The following is a 19,233-nucleotide window of genomic DNA, read 5'->3' as shown; positions in this document are numbered from 1 at the left end:
AAACATGTGCAGCTACAAAGAGGAATGTTGGAATCACAAACATAAATAACAACAGAAAAGGGTAGATGGTTTGAAACATTTATGCCTTTTCTTTATACATGCATGGGAGCCGTGAGCGTCGAGAGGCCACCCACAACTTCATGTACAGCAGTCAAGCAGGCTGGGTGGCAGGATGAACAGCCCTCCACACAATACCCTCCGTGAACACTGGAGATAACTACACATACACCACACTGGCAATACACACATTTATACACCACTTAGTGGCAAAGGTTTGCATAACAGTGGTAGGTGGACTTGAAATACAAATTCCACAAACTGCCATATTTGGACCTAAAACTGAACATACTTAGCACTTGGTGCTCACATTAATTTCTTTGGATTACATGAAGGTCATATGACATTTTGTTACAATATTTCATTGTATCCAGTGTGACAGGATGTGGAATATGACAGAACTCAGGTCGTGTGGTTGGAGGAGTGATGCTGGTTGGTTGGGGCATGTTAGACATGAGACAGGTCATGAGAACACTGCATACTGGGCAACCAAAGGGCAATGTTTTAAGTACAGCTTCAAGAAATCAGATGACACACAGAGATGGAAGGTTTAGAAAAGGCCAACAAAAATTAATTACTCAATTTGTAACCTAACCTCTCCTCACTTTCATAGTGACAAAAAATGAATAATCATATTGAAAAACTGCCTCCACAAAGTTGCATTCTACCTTGATATTTACATGTTATCAGCCTACATAATGCTAACTATCACTTAGACTGACTGAAATGACCAAAATATTTAGTCAATTTACAGATTACAATTGCACAGAAGTTAATCCAGCAGACTATGTATTTGTATAGTTTTAACAGCACTGTCAAAAACAGGTCCAATATCAGAAATGAAGTTGTCCCACTAACTAGCTGACTGGATATTGAATTTCATCAGATTTTGGACAATAATGACTGTGTTATAGTCATATTACATTTTCAAAATGGCTGCCATGGTAGCCATATAGGAAGACTCGATTCCAAACCACTTAAACATGCTAAGGTACCATCAGCAACGGAACTAAGAATGTGAAGTTTCAGCTTCATGGGCTTACAGGATCATGAGGAGAGGAAGTTTACTGAAGACACCGGACAAGCTGACTATGACACACTTGCCATTCAATCAGGTGAGTGGGAAAGTAGATTCAGCTAAAAACACCTCATCCTTCACTAGACTAATCAATTTCCATCATAAAGAAATAATTAATTCTTTGTGGCCAGATACTAATGTCTGTGATAAAACATAGTTTGGCTGGAAATCCATTATCCCTTCTCACTTCTTTCTGTCCCACACAATTACTGTACCCAAACTCTTTGTTAATTTTCCTATAGAGTGGAGGAGGAACAATGCTCCATGGCCAACCAATCTCTTTGAGACAATTCCAGAGTAGTTATGCACTAATTCTCAAACTGGCAAAAGCATCGCAAAAACTATGTCAATTTTGATACATTCATTTTCCAGCCAAACTAGTTTTAACATACATGAACAATCTGAAATGTATCCTAGACAATGAGATTGAGTCAACAGCCTCCATGAATGATGATAGCGTATGTACAGGGAAGTGAGGACAGTGAACTAACATTGTACACAGGGTATGAACAGTTGTATATGTACAGGAGAGAGAGTACTGCATGGAGGGAAATATGAGCCGTACCACCCGGTAGAAAGTATGTATATAACAGTGGACATATCTTAGAAAAAAAACAACAATATACATAGCACTGTCAATACAGTCATACAATAAGAATGGGATCAGCCGGTGAGCCAGCATATAAACAACAATAACAGACTCGATGGTCATGTATACCAATGAAAAAAAAAACAAATCCTATGAAAATATGACCTTAACTGATCACCATACATTAGGTATGGCAGGGGTTACAAACTTCAAGCCGTCACAATAATAGTTAAAGCTGTGATAAAAAAAATTACAAAATATACTTTAGCTAAGAGGGCATGCCTTGTGTGTCACATATGTTCTAAGTCAACTGTATAAAACATACACACTCCCAATTGTCCTTACTAACTAACTGCTATCAATGGTCCAAGGCTCAAACCTGAACTAGTTAAGCCAGATTCCACCTGATCAGTAATAGCTGGGGCGCCACAAGCAGAAACTTCAAGGTCATAAACACTAGGTCACGGTCATAAGCACAAAGATCAGTTAGCACAAGGTCAAGGTCATAAGCACTTGGTCATGGTTTCACTGCAACATCAGTTTGAAGCTGTTGAAAAATATGGAGCATAAAATAACGAATGTATTGACTGAATTAAGTGATGACACAAATCAAGGTATTGAAGACATTAGCAATGGGGAAAACATTACACAATAGTAAACAATAAGAAAAAGATTGCAACATTGTATGACAGTTGTAGACATATATTGTTAAGTGTGAGCCCGATAACAGCCTACAGCACCAGATACCTTGTCAGACAATGTCCAGAATGTGAATACACACTTATGGTAAATAACACCTGCTCATGGCTATCACAGATGTTCTAGAAAATGAACCGTTTCACGCAGTTGTGAACAGTATTTAATATGTACTTCTCAAAACAGTCGAAGAACACCCACAACTGGAAGGCTGTGCGACGCCCACCAAACAGATCAACTTGTCATACGAAAATATTGGACATTTTTCAAACTTTGGTAGTATATATATATATCATGATGTGATTGATTTTGTTTGGGAAACGTAAAGTGACACAGGTCCAAAAGTGTTTATCACTTTGGTGAAATCATAAAGCACCAGTATGGTACAGACAAACCAGTGATTATATGCAGGGTGAATGTAGGATTTGAACCCAGGATCACAGGTGCATGACCGTGGGACAATACACAGAGATGTGAAGCACCTTAGTCCACTGAGCTACCCTTTGCTCTGTATACACTGGTGTAGATACTGCTGGTTTGAGTGCAAATAATACTCAGATTAACATGTACAAGGAGGAAGATATAGCAAGTGCCAGGATGGCTGACTCAACTACCGGTGCTTATTATACACTCTGATGTGTAGTATTTCTCACGAATATACACATGTAACATATACAATATTCCCAGGAAAATACACATGCTAATGATGCTTGCAATGAGGGCCTTGTATGTATTAAATTGAGTTAGTTTTCAGGGTAGCAGTATCTGTGACACATCAGTTATACACTGAGCATAGAGCAAACTTAAGTAACCTCACTTTCACCTGCATTATGTTTGTGTAAAAAATTAAGGATATCCCGCTGATCCCTTTAGAATAAGATTTTTTATCAAACAGAACCACATTATCATTAATCAAAGGTGACAAACATCAAAGAAGGATGTTGCCTCACAATAAATATTTCATTTGTGACTTTTAGATATGGACCTTAAGTGCTCATTTCCTTTCTGCATCATAGACACCCTTAAACAGTGTAAACTAAAACAGCAATAGCAACACCTGTTGTAGCAGACCCAGTTGATAACAAGTGGTAAATAACAAATACAAATATCTTATGAATGAGTGAAATACCAGACATAACCATGCTGACTCCAGTCAAGCGACCTTGTTGATCATAACTGAAGTCTGCCATGACGCCATGTCAGTTGGTCTCTCTGCCAGAGCAAACACAAATCACAATATCGAAAATAAAATTCATCAGTATTTTTTTCCTTCCAAGCACTAACATACAGCAATATTTCAACAACTTCATATTTGGGAAGGGTCAGTACAGAACTGACATTTCATACAAAGTCTTTTGGATTTTGTCTTTTCTGGAAGGCATATGTATGAGGGAGGTAGCATAATTGAACTACCACCATTATAAATGGTCACCTCTTTATTAATATGCTGTAAGTTTGCAAAATATGTTCCTGTTTTCAAATGAAATAATTCCTGTGCCTTATGTTTCTTGCATGTGAATTTTATGCCACTTACGAGGGATACCAGGGCTCTACATTTGGTGCCAATATGGGAATCAAACTCAGGCTTTAGGCATGACAAGTGACCATCCTAATCACTAGACTACCTTAAAGCCCAGTAACAACTTGTTTCCACTGTATAAAAGTGAGACCAATACAAACTGTAGAGATCATTATCACATGAAACATTGGCAAGATCGTAACACCCTCTACCCTTGGTACCTGATCTAGCCAGGGATGTCTGACACTGGGCTGCCCTGATGACTTGCCCTTTTACAGTGAGTGAGCATGTTTTTATGCTGCTGTTCGCCATACTTCAGTAATATCATAGACAGGGATACCATACAGGGGTTTTACACATTCTGCCCATCATGAATCAAACATGGCCTTTGGCATGATGAGTGATCGCTTGAACCACTGGGCTATCCCATATTCCTTACCCTTGTACAGATTCCAATATTATAAGGTTAAATATGCTACTATTTACGGAGAATACTTCTCAATGTAGTCATCTCTAGTCACAGTTGTGGTCCTTAAAAGTCTCTGTTCTATCAATAAACCCTTAGTGAAGGTACCTGTATAAATAACATACACACAATAGGTATTAACTGATCTCATGGACATTTACAGAAATCTGAAATTAGGTGGGTTGTAGATGGAAGAGTTTTCACAAAGAAACAAGAACAAACATGTCATAACCTGCAAACAAACTGACACACTATTTGCGGGTATTTAGAAGAGTAAACACACAAACCAACTTCCATCAGCTTTCGTTATGAGATGAACACCTAACAGTGCACTACATAGCGTTATTCACAGATGTAAGGATATCTTGTGCCTTAGAAAAGTACATGACAGCTACCCAGTACTTATTTAGTGTCACTTTGACAGCCTTGTGGGGATAACTGGGGTCAGCTGAATGGAAGGAAGGAAGGAAGGCGGGGACTGTATTACACCTCCATCCCATATCAGGTTGACACAGGGGAACACAGATCAAACGATTATCAATATGTTCACCTACACTAAAAGTAAACAAATTACAACACCAAGAAATTCACCTGTGAAGTCTTTCATGAAAAATCAATGTGTTTGGCTGTGAAGTTAATGGTCATGATTATCTTAAAAAAGTATCGTAAGCAGATTGCTAAACACTCATGAACACAATCATCATGACATGTATTACTAAGATGCTAACCTGTATACAAGCAAGCTGGCCACACTAAACTGTAACCAATGAAAGAGCTTGTAAAAGCAACAAAAACAACTTTGTACAAGAGGCATGGTATAAAAGTGCATCTGGCATGTGGGTATGCAATTCAGAGAGAAAAACCAGCTCTCGCAGAAGGGAATCTTTGTCTCAGTGTTACAGGAACATGAACTTATGGGCATGTATCAGTACTAAAGGGACATGTAACCTGGGGCATGCCCTAATGTCACAGGTACATGTAATCTGGGGGCATGTATCAGTATTAAAGGGACATGTAACCTGGGGCATGTCCTAATGTTACAGGTACATGTAATCTGTGGGCATGTCCCAGTGTTACAAGTGCAGGTACATGTAATCTGTGAGCATGTCCCAGTGTTACAAGTACAGGTACATGTAATCTGTGGGCTTGTCCCTTTGTTACAAGTACAGGTACATGTAATCTGTGACCATGTCCCAGTGTTACAGGAACATATTATCTGTGGGCATGTCCCAGTGGACAGTGAGAACAATGTGTTACTTATGGACAGCCCCAATGATACTGGAACAGAAACGGTAATTTGTAGGCGTGTACCAATGTTACAGTAGCAGAAATGTGCAACTTGCAGGCATTTCCCAAAGTAGGTTATGGTGACACAAAAACAATGTAGAAAACTCTCCTCTCTTCGTGTGGCTGAAATGGATGGAGTCACAGCCTCATTCAATATACAGACATAAATACTAACATACTAAAAGCTTAAGTGACTCCCCGCCACACAACCCCAGGAACCTGCGAGGGGTAGAACCAGACTGATTCAGCCTCACTTTGATTGTAGAGTGAGTTTAAATTATTTGATTACGACACGTCTACAGAAGAACTGTGTCAAGTCTCATGGCACTCTGTCTCCATCTCTTATCAATACTATCAGTCCAGGCGTATGAAACGTGGCGACAGTGCCCACTGGTGCTTGGTAGAATCATCACACTCACTACCGTTTTTCATCGATTGTTTTTAACAAATGTATCCAAAATGTCCTCGGCCATTTTGAGGTTGTTGTGTGACACTCTCAAGGCCTCCACTACTTTCAGTCGATCATAACCCCGGTCCACGAGTATGGTAACATGCTCCTCGTTTAAACTGCTGACGATTGTTCCGTTGTTTTCCTTGTTCAGGTCTTGGTTCTCTCGCAGACCCTCACGCCGAGCGGGAAGAGGAATATCATTCACATCACCACTGAAACACACATGAATAATGAACCATACTTGTATCATGCTGGCAATCACAGTAGTTAACAGCAGCAGACAGAGACTTTACAAAACACATCTTACTCACAGACACAATACAAAATTGCCAAATTCAGTTGAACATGTCTGTTAAGGAGGTTTTGTGCACCAAAAGGCACCACAGGGTGTCCGGGTGTGATGTACCTAAAACACACCCTACTTCATAGAAACCACATGTTTCTCACAGGGAAACTGTTGACACAGGGATGTGTAACTGCCCACGGCGATACATTACATAGCAGAACTTGTCAGTGTAAGACAGTATTTTGAGACAGTCAGAACAATGTTTGCAACTATCATGATAGTTTGGTTTTTTCTTATTATCGATATTCCCACACAGTTATTCTGTTCACCATTTCAAATTGTACTGATTTCTGTCATATGAAAGATACATCATTTTGTATTGCTACCATGCATGCAAATGCAAATGCATGTTGAAGAGTGGTCACACACCTGCATGTTGTGAGCGAGTGAGGTTAGTGTTATGCCATAACCAGCAACATTCTAGTGGTATGGTTGTTATCTGTAAATAATCCAGTCTGAACCAGGCAGTCCAGCACCACGAACATGTATCTATGCAATTGGGATATGATGTGTCAACCAAGTCAGTGAGTCTGACCACTCTATCGCCTCTTATGACAAGCATGGTTTATTGAAGATCAACTCTATCCCAAGTGAGGGTGAGCTCTGAGGCAGGAGAATCCTGTGGGTTGGGAGATCTGTGAGATTGGCCTGACATCTGTTGGGTGGTGGGGCTTTGGTGGGAGCGGGATATTTGTGAGGAAGTTGATTTTTCTTCTTGTGCTTGCTAGTCTGGAGTGGAGGTCGTTGATTTCTGGGATTGAGGTGAGTGTGAATTTGGTGTGGAAGTGCGTGTGAGTGGGGTGGAGGTGACTGTGAAGCTGGAGGTGTGTAAGAGTTTGGTGTGGATGTGTGTGAGAGTTTGGGATGGAGGTCTGTGACTGTGAAGGTGGAGGTGTGTGAGAGTTTGGTGTGGAGGTGTGTGGGAGTTTGGGATGGAGGTCTGTGACTGTGAAGGTGGAGGTGTGTGAGAGTTTGGTGTGGATGTGTGTGAGAGTTTGGGATGGAGGTCTGTGACTGTGAAGGTGGAGGTGTGTGAGAGTTTGGTGTGGAGGTGTGTGGGAGTTTGGGGCGGAGTTCTGTGAATGTGGAGGTGAAGGAGTGTGCAAGTGTGGGGTGAAGTCCTCTGGAGGTGTGTGAGTTCGGGGTGAAGGTGTGTGCAAGTCTGGGATGGAGATGTGTGAGTGAGTGAGAGTGTGGAGTGGAGGAGCATGAGTCAGGGGTGGAGGAGTGTGAGTATGGATGGAGGTGTGTTAGTGTGAGTGTGGGATGGAGGTGTGTGGGATTTTGGGGTGGAGTTCTGTGGAGGTGAAGGTGTGTGCAAGTCTGGGGTGGAGGTGTGTGTGAGTGTGGGGTGGAGGTGTGTGTGAGTGTGGGGTGGAGGTGTGAGTCGGGTGGAGGTGTGCGAATGTGTGGTGGAGGTGTGTGAGTGTGGGGTAGTGGTGTGGGGGTACGGGGTGGGGGTGGAGGTGTGACTGAGGGGTGAGGGGCTTTTGATCAGAGAGGCTCAGGTTTGCTGTACTTACTGTGGTTGAACAGGTGCTGGCTGTTTGGCCCTTGGCAGATGGGCAGGTGGGCTGGCATACTCACTGGGAAGTCGATGTAACGGTGGTGGAGCGTTTCCTGTCACGGAGAAAATAGTTCCTGTAAAATGTGAGTGAAGCATAAGGAAAGCATTAAGCAAAGCAAGCTGGGCAAAGCAAATAACGACAAGCACAGGCATGCAACTCAGAAACTGCAGAGTCAAGCAAAACAAGAACTGCAGAGTCAAGCATGACAAAAACTGAACATAAGAAACAAAACTTTTACAGAATGAAAACTTTCCATGAAAACAAAGTTAAAAATGACACATATTTGTACACATGTTAACAAAAGAATTCTACGGAAAATTCAATGAGTGCAAGAGTCTTTACACTTTGACACCATTACATAAAAAAATAAGGGGTTTGCATAATGAAGTGCATAATGAAGTGTTCCAACTCTGCTTTGTTGTTGAATCAGTGAGACTACAAGCTGCAAGTTCCTGTTACTTGTCAGGCATCTTCGTCTACATCCATGCAGAGACACTGAGCAGATGCTGAGAGTGATGATCACCGTTATGTCTGGTCAATCACAGTGTCCAGTGTGCAATCTGGACCACACAATCCAGCCATCACCACAATACAGGACAGTGACTCAACCATGTCACAGGGAACTGACTCCAGGTAATGGGTGAGTCTATGCACCTCCACGTTACTCAAGGAAAACAAGCAGCCTGTACAATAACTGTAATTTGATAACAACTCAGCAAAGTAACTCTCTGAAACCACCCAATAATCATTCTGGCTTGTATGGAGTGTCAGATATCTGTTCTCCACAACCAGTCAGGGATGAGAAAAGCCAAACTTATGGATGTCATCTTCTTCACTATGTATGTTTGCTCCTTCATCAGGTGTATTTCAGGCAGTATCAATGGGGTATATATACATAAAAGGGGTACTACAAAGAAAACATGTCTGGGAATGAAAATATAAAACAAACATAAGGCCAGTAATGCAGTAAAATAACATGGTAACTGATTTTTGATTGGAATATGACACAAGCATGAAGAGGCCAGTGGTACACTACACAACAGCATGAAGAGGCCAGTGATACATTAAAATACTAGTGTTCTTCATAGTAAAGAAGTTGACATCCATAAATATTGCTTTTTTTTATGCATTCCACTTCTAAATGCCCTTCAAAGATTTGATCAGTCAGGGATGGACAAGGTAAAGATACAGCATCCTAGTACTCGTAATACTGCCTCCTTAATACTGTGAATTTTGTCTTCCTGCACAGCATAATACTTCCTGCTACCCTGGCTGGTGCTTGGCATGGCAAATTCTGAGAGGGGTATCTCAGTAAGGTACCAAGGCTATAGGGAATACCACAGCATATAATACTAGTGTTGTACGGTAGTGGATATATCACACAAACATCCTCCGAGTGGTATAATATTTGTGTTGTACGGTAGTATATATACCACACAGACAAAGTGGCACAATACTTGTATAACACGTGTATGGTACACCACACACAGACAATACAGACAAGATGCAGGAGGTTATCTGCAGCAGCTCAGAGCACTGTCCAGTATGTAAGCCCAGCAGACAACAGTTCTCACAGATCTCACATGGTTTATACAGACAATGCATACTGAAGACACAGTGAGAAACGAATGTAGAAGTGGCGAGGGGAACAAAGCAAGCAGCAGTCACAGATGTACATCTGTTCAAGCAACAAGATAACTGACAAAGTCCAAGTTTTCAGGGTCTCCCAAACTAGCTGACAATATCTCCCAAGTCTCCCATCAAACTAATCCCTTACATTAACCCTATTGTGAGTAAGAACTGAGTACCATATAACCCCATCTTTTCCCATACATTTCACGTCTGCCCACCACAGTCAAGAATGACTTTCCTGCTAGGGTATATCATCCCCTCTGAACTTCCCCCTCCTACACCCACACCCCACGTGTATGGATGCCGCCACTGCTGCCGCCGGGGTGATGTCATACCTCCTTCAGGTGATGGCGGGTACTTGGAGATGCCCTCCGACGTGGGGGAGGTGCTAATAAGAGGGTGTACGCCTGGCAGGGGTTTGTCGTAGTGGGAGTCCGGCTCAGTGTCTACAGTCTTCACAGTGTGGCCAGGGATGTCGTACCGTAGTTCTGCGTAGGACACTCCTGAAAAACAGTATACATCTTAGACACTGCCACCCTTCCCCCCACCAGCCCCATATACTTCCTGGGACATCCCCAACTAGAGTTAATATTCCACTGCCACCCTTCCATCCACTTTGTAGACTCAGCACCCACTTGCCCATCTAGATTTAATATTCCATTGCCACCCTTCCCTCCACTTTGTAGACTCAGCACCCACTTGCCCATCTAGAGTTAATATTCCATTGCCACCCTTCCATCCACTTTGTAGACTCAGCACCCATTTGCCCATCTAGAGTTAATATTCCATTGCCACCCTTCCATCCACTTTGTAGACTCAGCACCCACTTGCCCATCTAGAGTTAATATTCCATTGCCACCCTTCCATCCACTTTGTAGACTCAGCACCCACTTGCCCATCTAGAGTTAATATTCCATTGCCACCCTTCCATCCACTTTGTAGACTCAGCACCAACTTGCCCATCTAGAGTTAATATTCCATTGCCATCCTTCCCTCCACTTTGTAGACTCAGCACCCACTTGCCCATCTAGAGTTAATATTCCATTGCCACCCTTCCATCCACTTTGTAGACTCAGCACCCACTTGCCCATCTAGAGTTAATATTCCATTGCCACCCTTCCATCCACTTTGTAGACTCAGCACCCACTTGCCCATCTAGAGTTAATATTCCATTGCCACCCTTCCATCCACTTTGTAGACTCAGCACTCACTTGCCCATCTAGATTTAATATTCCATTGCCACCCTTCCATCCACTTTGTAGACTCAGCACCCACTTGCCCATCTAGAGTTAATATTCCATTGCCATCCTTCCCTCCACTTTGTAGACTCAGCACCCACTTGCCCATCTAAAGTTAATATTCCACTGCCACTCTTCCCTCAACATTGTAGACTCAGCACCCAGTTGCCCATCTAGAGTTTAATATTCCACTGCCACCCTTCCCCGCACTTCATAGAAAAACACCTAGGTGTCCACAAGGGTCAATATTTCTCCATCAACCACAATCTGATCCCCCTGAGCTTTACAAGGTGTTGAACATGGTGGTTAGAGGTTGTTGTTAGCTTAACACTAATGAGATGTTACTTTCTGTACACCGACATACCAGACACTAGGCTCTCCACATGTCAACAACACATTCTTTTGTGCATGAAGGTATAAGGAAGTGGAATATGAGAGGGTGGAGTGTTGGAGTCAGTGGAATATGAAAAGGTGGGGTGTGGGAGAGAGTGGGTGAGTGAGTGGGTTGGTGAGTGAGTGAGTGAGTGAGTGAGAGTTAGCTAGCAGCTGTGTATGTCAGCCAAGTGATCAGGTGTGTGTGAAGAGAACTGTATCTAACCTTGGTCCTTCTCTGCAGGCGTCACATTGATGACAGTCCTCTGGGGTACTGTTGGCCGCTGCAGGCGGGGCGTATCTTCATCGTCTGCTGGTGGAGTGGGTGGAAGCTGACGTCTGTTGAAACAAGATGCTTCATCAATCAGCAAAACAGATAAAACCTTCACACTGTTGATTACTGGACTGTCTGGTTCAGATTATATACAGACCGCCGCAAGATGACTGGAATATTGCTGAGTGCGGCATTAAACAACAAACCAGCCAGCCGAAATTGTAGCGAAAAGTGACAGTACTGACACATTGTATGTGGTGTCCTCTCCAATATTCAGCAACGAACAAAAAAAGCCATGCTGAATCAGGCAAATGAAAGTTTAACATAAAGAGAAACACTCCATGCTGTGTGTGGCCGCACACTGACGTGTCTGTCTGTGTCTCTTAGAACCTACCTTGGGGGTTTTGGCGATGTGGTAGGGGAGTGAGCAGGGGACATGGTACGAGGGGGGACTGGAGGGGGCACATCTCGCTTTGATGTGTGCGGAGAATCAAAGGGGGAACTGCGATCTCGTGTGTTCTGAAAATATAAAAAAAACCATAGGAGACACACAGCCATGTATCATACAAACAACAAGACCGATTCTTTCTAATGTTTGTCCATGTGCAAGGATTACATAAAGTACAATCAACATTGATAAAATCACATACCAATGCCATTAGTCTTCAGATATATCACGGCCATTTGTCTAAAACATTTATTCATGTTAGAGCTCACAACAACCACTATGTAGCACACTGAACAACTTACCCTGTCTCTAGGGCTGACTGACAGGGCATGTAATGTAGTTGTCCCACCATCCTGAAATGCAACGTCACTCACAAACAATCAATTACATCAAAGTATGCAAACTTGTGGATTAGGAATGCAACCAGAAGTATACTGAGTGAGTGAGCTAAACTTTTACATCGCATCGGCAATATTACAGCCATATAGCGATGAAAACAAGGTAATCAATTTCAAATATCTGTCGACAAAGGACAGTGAAACTAATTAGACTACCACGTATCTATACATATATATAAAACCAGTAACAAAATCTAAAATATTTCATCTATATGTCGATACAATATAAAAGCAGGATAGAAGTGCCATCAACTGAAAGTAGATTGTCATCCAGAAGAATGTTATTCAATATTGTATTGAAACATTCTATATTAAGCACATTCACCTATGACCCGTTTTCAAGAGATTACATGTAAGCTTAAATCCTCAGTCTAATGACTGACATTTTTAACAACAATCCATACCATTATGGAACAATGATGCCTTCTGCTTGCTGATTTGGCTGATGTCATAACATCCCAACTGTGAAGTTTGACACCTATGATATTAATCACAGGATTGTCTGGTTGAGACTCAGTTACTTACAGAATGCCCAATCTAATGTGAATATTGGTTAGTTGCATTAAACATGAACAGAGGAACACATATGCCCCAAAATACACCAGAGGTATGATCTCACATCATCGTCCTCTATCTCCATGTTGTGGTTGTGTCTGGGTTCCACCTTCAGACTACCAGACGGGTGGAAAGCATCCACTATCACCTGCTCCGTGCCCTTGATCTCAGTACGACAGAACGGACAGCTTTGCCCATCAGAATCCTGTAACAGACATTGTGGAGGGTGGAACGAAGGGTGACAAATGTCACTGAGTTACCTCCCTTGGGACAGAGTAGCAGAAAGTATTCACTTTTAAGTTTTACAACTGAAATATATTTGGACCTTCTCCTCTATCAAAATTGCTTTTCTATTCAATTTTCTAATACACTGTAATGGATTACTGGTAAGACAAATGTCCATGTAATGAGTGTTTTTGGACAGACTAAACTGCCACTGGGTGGGACAGGGTGTACAGAGGACATGTATTTGTAACGCTTGTATTCGTGCCGAGATGACCTGCCACTGGGTGGGACAGGGTGTACAGAGGACATGTATTTGTAATGCTTGTGTTCGTGCCAAGATGACCTGCCACTGGGTGGGACAGGGTGTACAGAGGACATGTATTTGTAACGCTTGTATTCTTGCCGAGATTACCTGCCACTGGTTGGGACAGGGTGTACAGAGGACATGTATTTGTAACGCTTGTGTTCGTGCCGAGATGACCTGCCACTGGGTGGGACAAGGTGTACAGAGGACATGTATTTGTAATGCTTGTGTTCGTGCCAAGATGACCTGCCACTGGGTGGGACAGGGTGTACAGAGGACATGTATTTGTAATGCTTGTGTTCGTGCCGAGATGACCTGTCACTGGTTGGGACAGGGTGTACAGAGGACATGTATTTGTAACGCTTGTGTTCGTGCCGAGATGACCTGCCACTGGGTGGGACAAGGTGTACAGAGAACATGTATTTGTAATGCTTGTGTTCGTGCCGAGATGACCTGCCACTGGGTGGGACAAGGTGTACAGAGAACATGTATTTGTAATGCTTGTGTTCGTGCCGAGATGACCTGCCACTGGGTGGGACAAGGTGTACAGAGAACATGTATTTGTAATGCTTGTGTTCGTGCCGAGATGACCTGCCACTGGGTGGGACAGGGTGTACAGAGGACATGTATTTGTAACGCTTGTGTTCGTTCCGAGATGACCTGCCACTGGGTGGGACAAGGTGTACAGAGAAGGTGTCCATGTAATTATTGTGTTTGTGCTGAGACAATCCTGACACTGGGTGAGACGAGGTGTACAGAGAAGGTGTCCATGTAATTATTGTGTTTGTGCTGAGATGGGGCCCGCTGAGATGACCTGCCACTGGGTGAGACAGGGTGTACAGAGAAGGTGTCCATGTATTGATTGTGTTTGTGGTGAGACAAACCTGCCACTGGGTGAGACAGGGTGTACAGAGGAGATGTCCACATGGCTCAATGCGGATATCCTTGTCGTTCTCAGCACAGATCTTGCACAGCTGGAAGGTGGAGCCCATCTCGCAGTACAGCTCGTACTGCTCCTGTGTCACTTTGATGTGATCCTCCTGGCTGTCCTGCACCAAGAAACTTAAGTCCGGGTTGATGTGGCGACCGTCAGGGTACAGGAAGCTGGCACAAACACAAGGTTTTATCATTCAAAACTTGTCATGATAGATTACGCACATAAATCAATGGGTCCATGTCACTGCCTTAAAATCTCAAGGGTGACGAGTCAGTTCAGTTTCATGCAACTTTCAGCGCATTCAAGCAATATCACGGCAAATGGGCTTCACACACTGTACCCATGTGAAGAATCTAACCCTGGTCTTCGGTGTACCGAGTGAATTCTTTAATTACTAGGCTACCTCACCACCCCCTCTCTCCCAGGATGACGAACCATATAGCTAACTCAAAGGGCTGAATGAACACAGGTCTTAAAAGAAAAAAGAGAAAGAAATCAACGTATACTTGCAACAGACTAGTTCTATACTCACAAGCCCTCCCTCTGCCCGTCCAGCAACGCCTGACACAGAGACTTGTTTTGAGGGATAGTCTGCAGAATCTGCTTGTCGGATGTCACATAGCCAATGGCCCACTGTCCTAATCTGGTGCAGCTCAGCCGAAACACGTAGCTGTATACATAAATCATCACATTAACCAAAAACAGTAAAAATAAAAGGGAAACAGGGAACTAAAAACACTGCTGTACCTCAAAGCAAAATTTTAGCTCTTCCAGGCTAACTCACTCAAGACTGACTTGATCACTGGTTTGTCCTCATAAAGCCAGAGGCTTTTTATAAGTGGTGTGTGACATAAAAGAAACAAGCAAATTAATAGTTCTGCCAACTCTTGAAGCAAGGGTAGATATCAGGTAATGTATTTTTTGTGTTCATTTTTTTCACCCATACTCATCAACTGTCGTAGGTCTATTTTGAAGTCGAAGACGCTACAATTACTTTAGCACCACAACTGTCATAAATCAGTGTTGAAAGTATGGGGCTTCCCACTATGACTGTCATATGTCTATGCTTTATGTATAGGTGTCATGATCAACTTCACAATATCACTGCCATATGTCTATGCTTTATGTATAGGTGTCATGATCAACTTCACAATATCACTGTCATAAGTCTATGATTAAAGTATGGGACTTGCAATTAACTCCACACTACTACTGTTGTATGTCTAGGTTTACTGTACGGGAGTTATGATCGACTCCACACTACTACTGTTGTATGACTATGCTTAATGTATGGGAGTTATGATCGACTAAAAACTTGTGGTTAATTAATACCCAGCGCTTAAAAGTTGCTAAAAAGCCGTCTGCTTCTCTCTCGCCCGCAAATGAAACCGCAGACAGGTTACGTAACCCTGTCGCCAAAGCCCTTCAGTGACGTTATAGAAGGAACGGTTTCCAGTTATATATATAGAAAATGTGTAGGAAGCTCGTCATTTTGCTGATTTCTCGATGTCACCAAAGACATGCCGAATTGTTGTGTTGCCGTCAATTGTTCCTTGGGGTCGGCTGATGGTGTCACTATGCACAGATTTCCACCAGACTCTGTAGTTTGTGCTTAAATTGGTGGTTAGTATGTGCAAAGTGAGCTTTGTGGAAGCCTGTGGTGTATACTAAATCGGATGGTTCGCTCCCTACCACGCTTTTAGGATAGAAAATGGAGTTTAAGTTTAATCGAGTTTATAAAATTAAGACTGCTTACTACACATTGCTGACCAAAAGGATTTTGCATGGATATAACGCTTTCTTCCTCGGAAACGAGGTTGTGGTCGAACTGAGAATATTATCGTAAGTAATCTTATATTGACCCCTTATCTTGACCGATTCCAAGAGTGAAATTGTTATGTTATAAGCAATGGCAGGTAAAATCCTAATGTCCATCAATAAAATACATATTTTACTACCAGTAGAAAGTAATTTTGATTTTGTAAGTCAGTGAAAACAAACTTAAATAGCATTCATCCTCAGACAGGGCGCCGCCATTTTTGAAAATCCTGAAGTCACGGGCTAAAGTCCGTTAGAATTATTGAGATTATGATTTGTTCTCATCAAGTTAGAAAATCAAAACTACTTTTTACTGGTAGTTAAATATGCATTTGAATCATGGCCAAAAGGATTTTGTATGACACAACTTTTAACATAAGGACTTCCTCCAAGGAAGCAAGGTGGGGGTCGAAGTGACATTTATAATGCAAGCAATGTTATATTGACTTCAACCTCACTTCCAAGAGTGAAATTGTTATGTTCTAAGCAATGTCATGCAAAATCCTATTGTCCATCAATAAAATGCATATTTTACTACCAGTAGAAAGTAATTGTCCTTTTGTAAGTCAGTGAAAACAAACTTAAATAGCATTCATCCCAAGACAGGGCACCGCCATTTTTGAAAATCGTGAAGTCAAATCCATTTGAATTAATGAGATTATGTATGGTTTGTTCTCATCACATTAGAAAATCAAAACTACATAAATATGTATTTGAATCATTACCAAAAGCAGTTTGCATGACACAACCTGTAACATAACCTAAGCGAGGTCGGGGTCGAAGTGAAAATACTGCGCGATAAATTTCTTCACTTGCTAAATTTACTTGGTTTGTAACGTTCACTCACCAGTATGTAGACACTTGTCAATATACGCCTTTATACTTTGTCTCATAATCCTAATTACTTTATAATCATACTTGCATGCATTTTGAAACTTAATAAAAAGAAGCGATCTGCTAATGTATAACAGGAATGTAACATGTAGACATTTCATAGTTTTCCTATATGCATCATAATTCGCACGCACGCCCTAGTGTATGTCGTCTGCATCATTACACTTAACTACGAAAACAATGATTCTGTTGAAAGCTACGACAACTTATTAAAAACAAAAATACAAATAATAAAATTAAAGTTATAGGAGCAATGTCAGGCTATTACCTTCTTCGAGGAATGTATCCATCAATATCCACAAAAACAAGTGATATATAATTCATCTGCAGATATTCCAAGTGATGTGTTTTAAACAGTCTAATATAAGAAAACGTGACGTATCGTTTCAGGTTTTTCACACTGCTGTATAGTTTCATTGGTTACCCAAGATAGCACACCTGGCAACTAATTGCATAATGTGTGTCATTCTTTTTAAAAAGTTATTTAGTTAGCCAATAATGAGCAATCAATAAATGTATTGGTGGTTAATCCTTTGAAAGAAGGGTGTTGTTTTACATAGACACAGACACGACAGAGTGTATTCAGTATAGATTAGTAAATGTACATACATAAACACTATCTTTTGACAAATCCCCCATTTAAATCCCCATAAAACTAATTAATCAATCAGGGTGTTATCGGTTAATCCTTTGATCAATCCTGACAAAAGAAATGCCAAATGGGGGCCTTTGTCGGATAATCTAAGTGGCGTTACCACTAATTATACCTGTTATAAATTCATTAACTGAGCATCAAGTGAATGATGACAAATAACGTGTAGGTTTATACCACCTACCACGGATTACAACCTAGCGACAACAAGTGATCTTGACAGAATCGTCTATGAAAACAAGGGTTGTAACTTGAAAACTAGGCAAAGCAGGAGACAAAACTAAATGATAGTAGATTGTGAGAACATACAGCTTTCATTTTTCTCAACAGGTTTCGCGATTTCAGGTTTGTACAAACCTGTAAACGAAATAGTTTAACCCCTGAAATGTAGATGAATACTGCATAGACCCTCATTTCTATACCCACTATTACGTCACGGAGATGCGCAGCTCTGATTGGTTAAATTTCGTTTGCGGCTGAGAATTGTGCACTGTTGGAAAAAGGTCGATTTAAGGTAATTAAAGATTGAAATGAGCAGTTTTAATGACGGGGTTTCATTTATAACGATGTCAGCAAGTGATTTAGCATTTGTACCCTATTAGAGTATATGTGACCTTTAATGTATGGGAGTTACGACTGACTGAGTGCTATGGAAGTTCCTGTCTTATCCTTGAGCACACATTGTGGAAATTTACTCTGCTTATCATGTTGTACGCACCTCCCTGGTTTGTTGATGTAGTTCTTTAGTCTGGCCTTCACCTCATCATACGTGAGAAATGCTACATAGCCAGGATGCGTGACAGCCAAAACATTCCAATTCCGAAGCAAATTATTCCACGGCTGAAACAATCTGTAAGAAAACATTGCCTATACTAAACAGATATGAAGAAATTACTCAAGATGAAACCAGAGGCAAAGGAAAAATGATTACAAACTGTAGGTAAGGCCAGACCAATTTTATTTCTTGTTTTACGGATCCGCCTGCCGTATTTTTTCAAGAATGAGTAAAAAAAAATTAAAATTTCCCCCGCTCAAAAATTAAAATCCTAATGTTTTTATCAGCTAAAAATGTTAACTCAAAAGAAACCACTTTTTAGGTTGTTTTTTTAACCCATATTCATTTCATAACTTTCAAAAGTAAAATATTTTGAGTATTTAGAAGGACTATTACTTTGATTGGAAATTTTATTTTTATCTTTTCCCCCACCTGCCTTTAGGTTTTCAGAGGAAAAAATCTGTAAAACAAGAAATAGAATTGGTCTGGCCTATTGAGTGATAAAAATATGTAACATATAACAAGAATATGTAAGTAATATCCTATCTTGTGAAATCACTTGCAGATATGTCATACTGTTATAAACAACTCATAGGAGATATATCATACCATGTAAAAAACATGTCAAAATAGAAGTAATGAAAAGCAAAAATA

General features: G+C 41.3%; 1 protein-coding gene across 5 annotated transcripts in view; it reads right to left on the bottom strand.

The window, feature by feature from the left end:
- Positions 1–64: 64 nt before the first annotated feature.
- Positions 65–19,233, bottom strand: part of LOC137287300 (E3 ubiquitin-protein ligase CBL-B-like) — a 41,503-nt gene continuing 22,334 nt past the window's right edge. The window contains exons 3-13 of one of the 5 annotated variants that reach the window (XM_067819556.1): positions 18,523–18,654; positions 14,973–15,110; positions 14,388–14,607; positions 13,039–13,179; positions 12,324–12,374; positions 11,968–12,092; positions 11,526–11,638; positions 10,025–10,192; positions 8,013–8,109; positions 5,425–6,355; positions 65–5,353 (exon numbers count right to left, since the gene is read on the bottom strand). In XM_067819556.1, coding sequence (XP_067675657.1) covers positions 6,121–6,355; positions 8,013–8,109; positions 10,025–10,192; positions 11,526–11,638; positions 11,968–12,092; positions 12,324–12,374; positions 13,039–13,179; positions 14,388–14,607; positions 14,973–15,110; positions 18,523–18,654 — 1,420 coding nt within the window. In that variant the 3' untranslated portion in view covers positions 65–5,353; positions 5,425–6,120. Of the gene's footprint in view, positions 6,356–8,012; positions 8,131–10,024; positions 10,193–11,525; positions 11,639–11,967; positions 12,093–12,323; positions 12,375–13,038; positions 13,180–14,387; positions 14,608–14,972; positions 15,111–18,522; positions 18,655–19,233 lie in introns of all 5 variants that reach the window. The other 4 variants (XM_067819541.1, XM_067819548.1, XM_067819565.1 and 1 more) reach the window with 4 other exon arrangements.

The sequence above is a fragment of the Haliotis asinina genome, chromosome 1, assembly GCF_037392515.1.
Source record: "Haliotis asinina isolate JCU_RB_2024 chromosome 1, JCU_Hal_asi_v2, whole genome shotgun sequence".
NCBI lineage: Eukaryota > Metazoa > Mollusca > Gastropoda > Lepetellida > Haliotidae > Haliotis > Haliotis asinina.
Note: the sequence above shows the minus strand (reverse complement) of the source record. Positions and strands in the feature narration are given on the sequence as shown.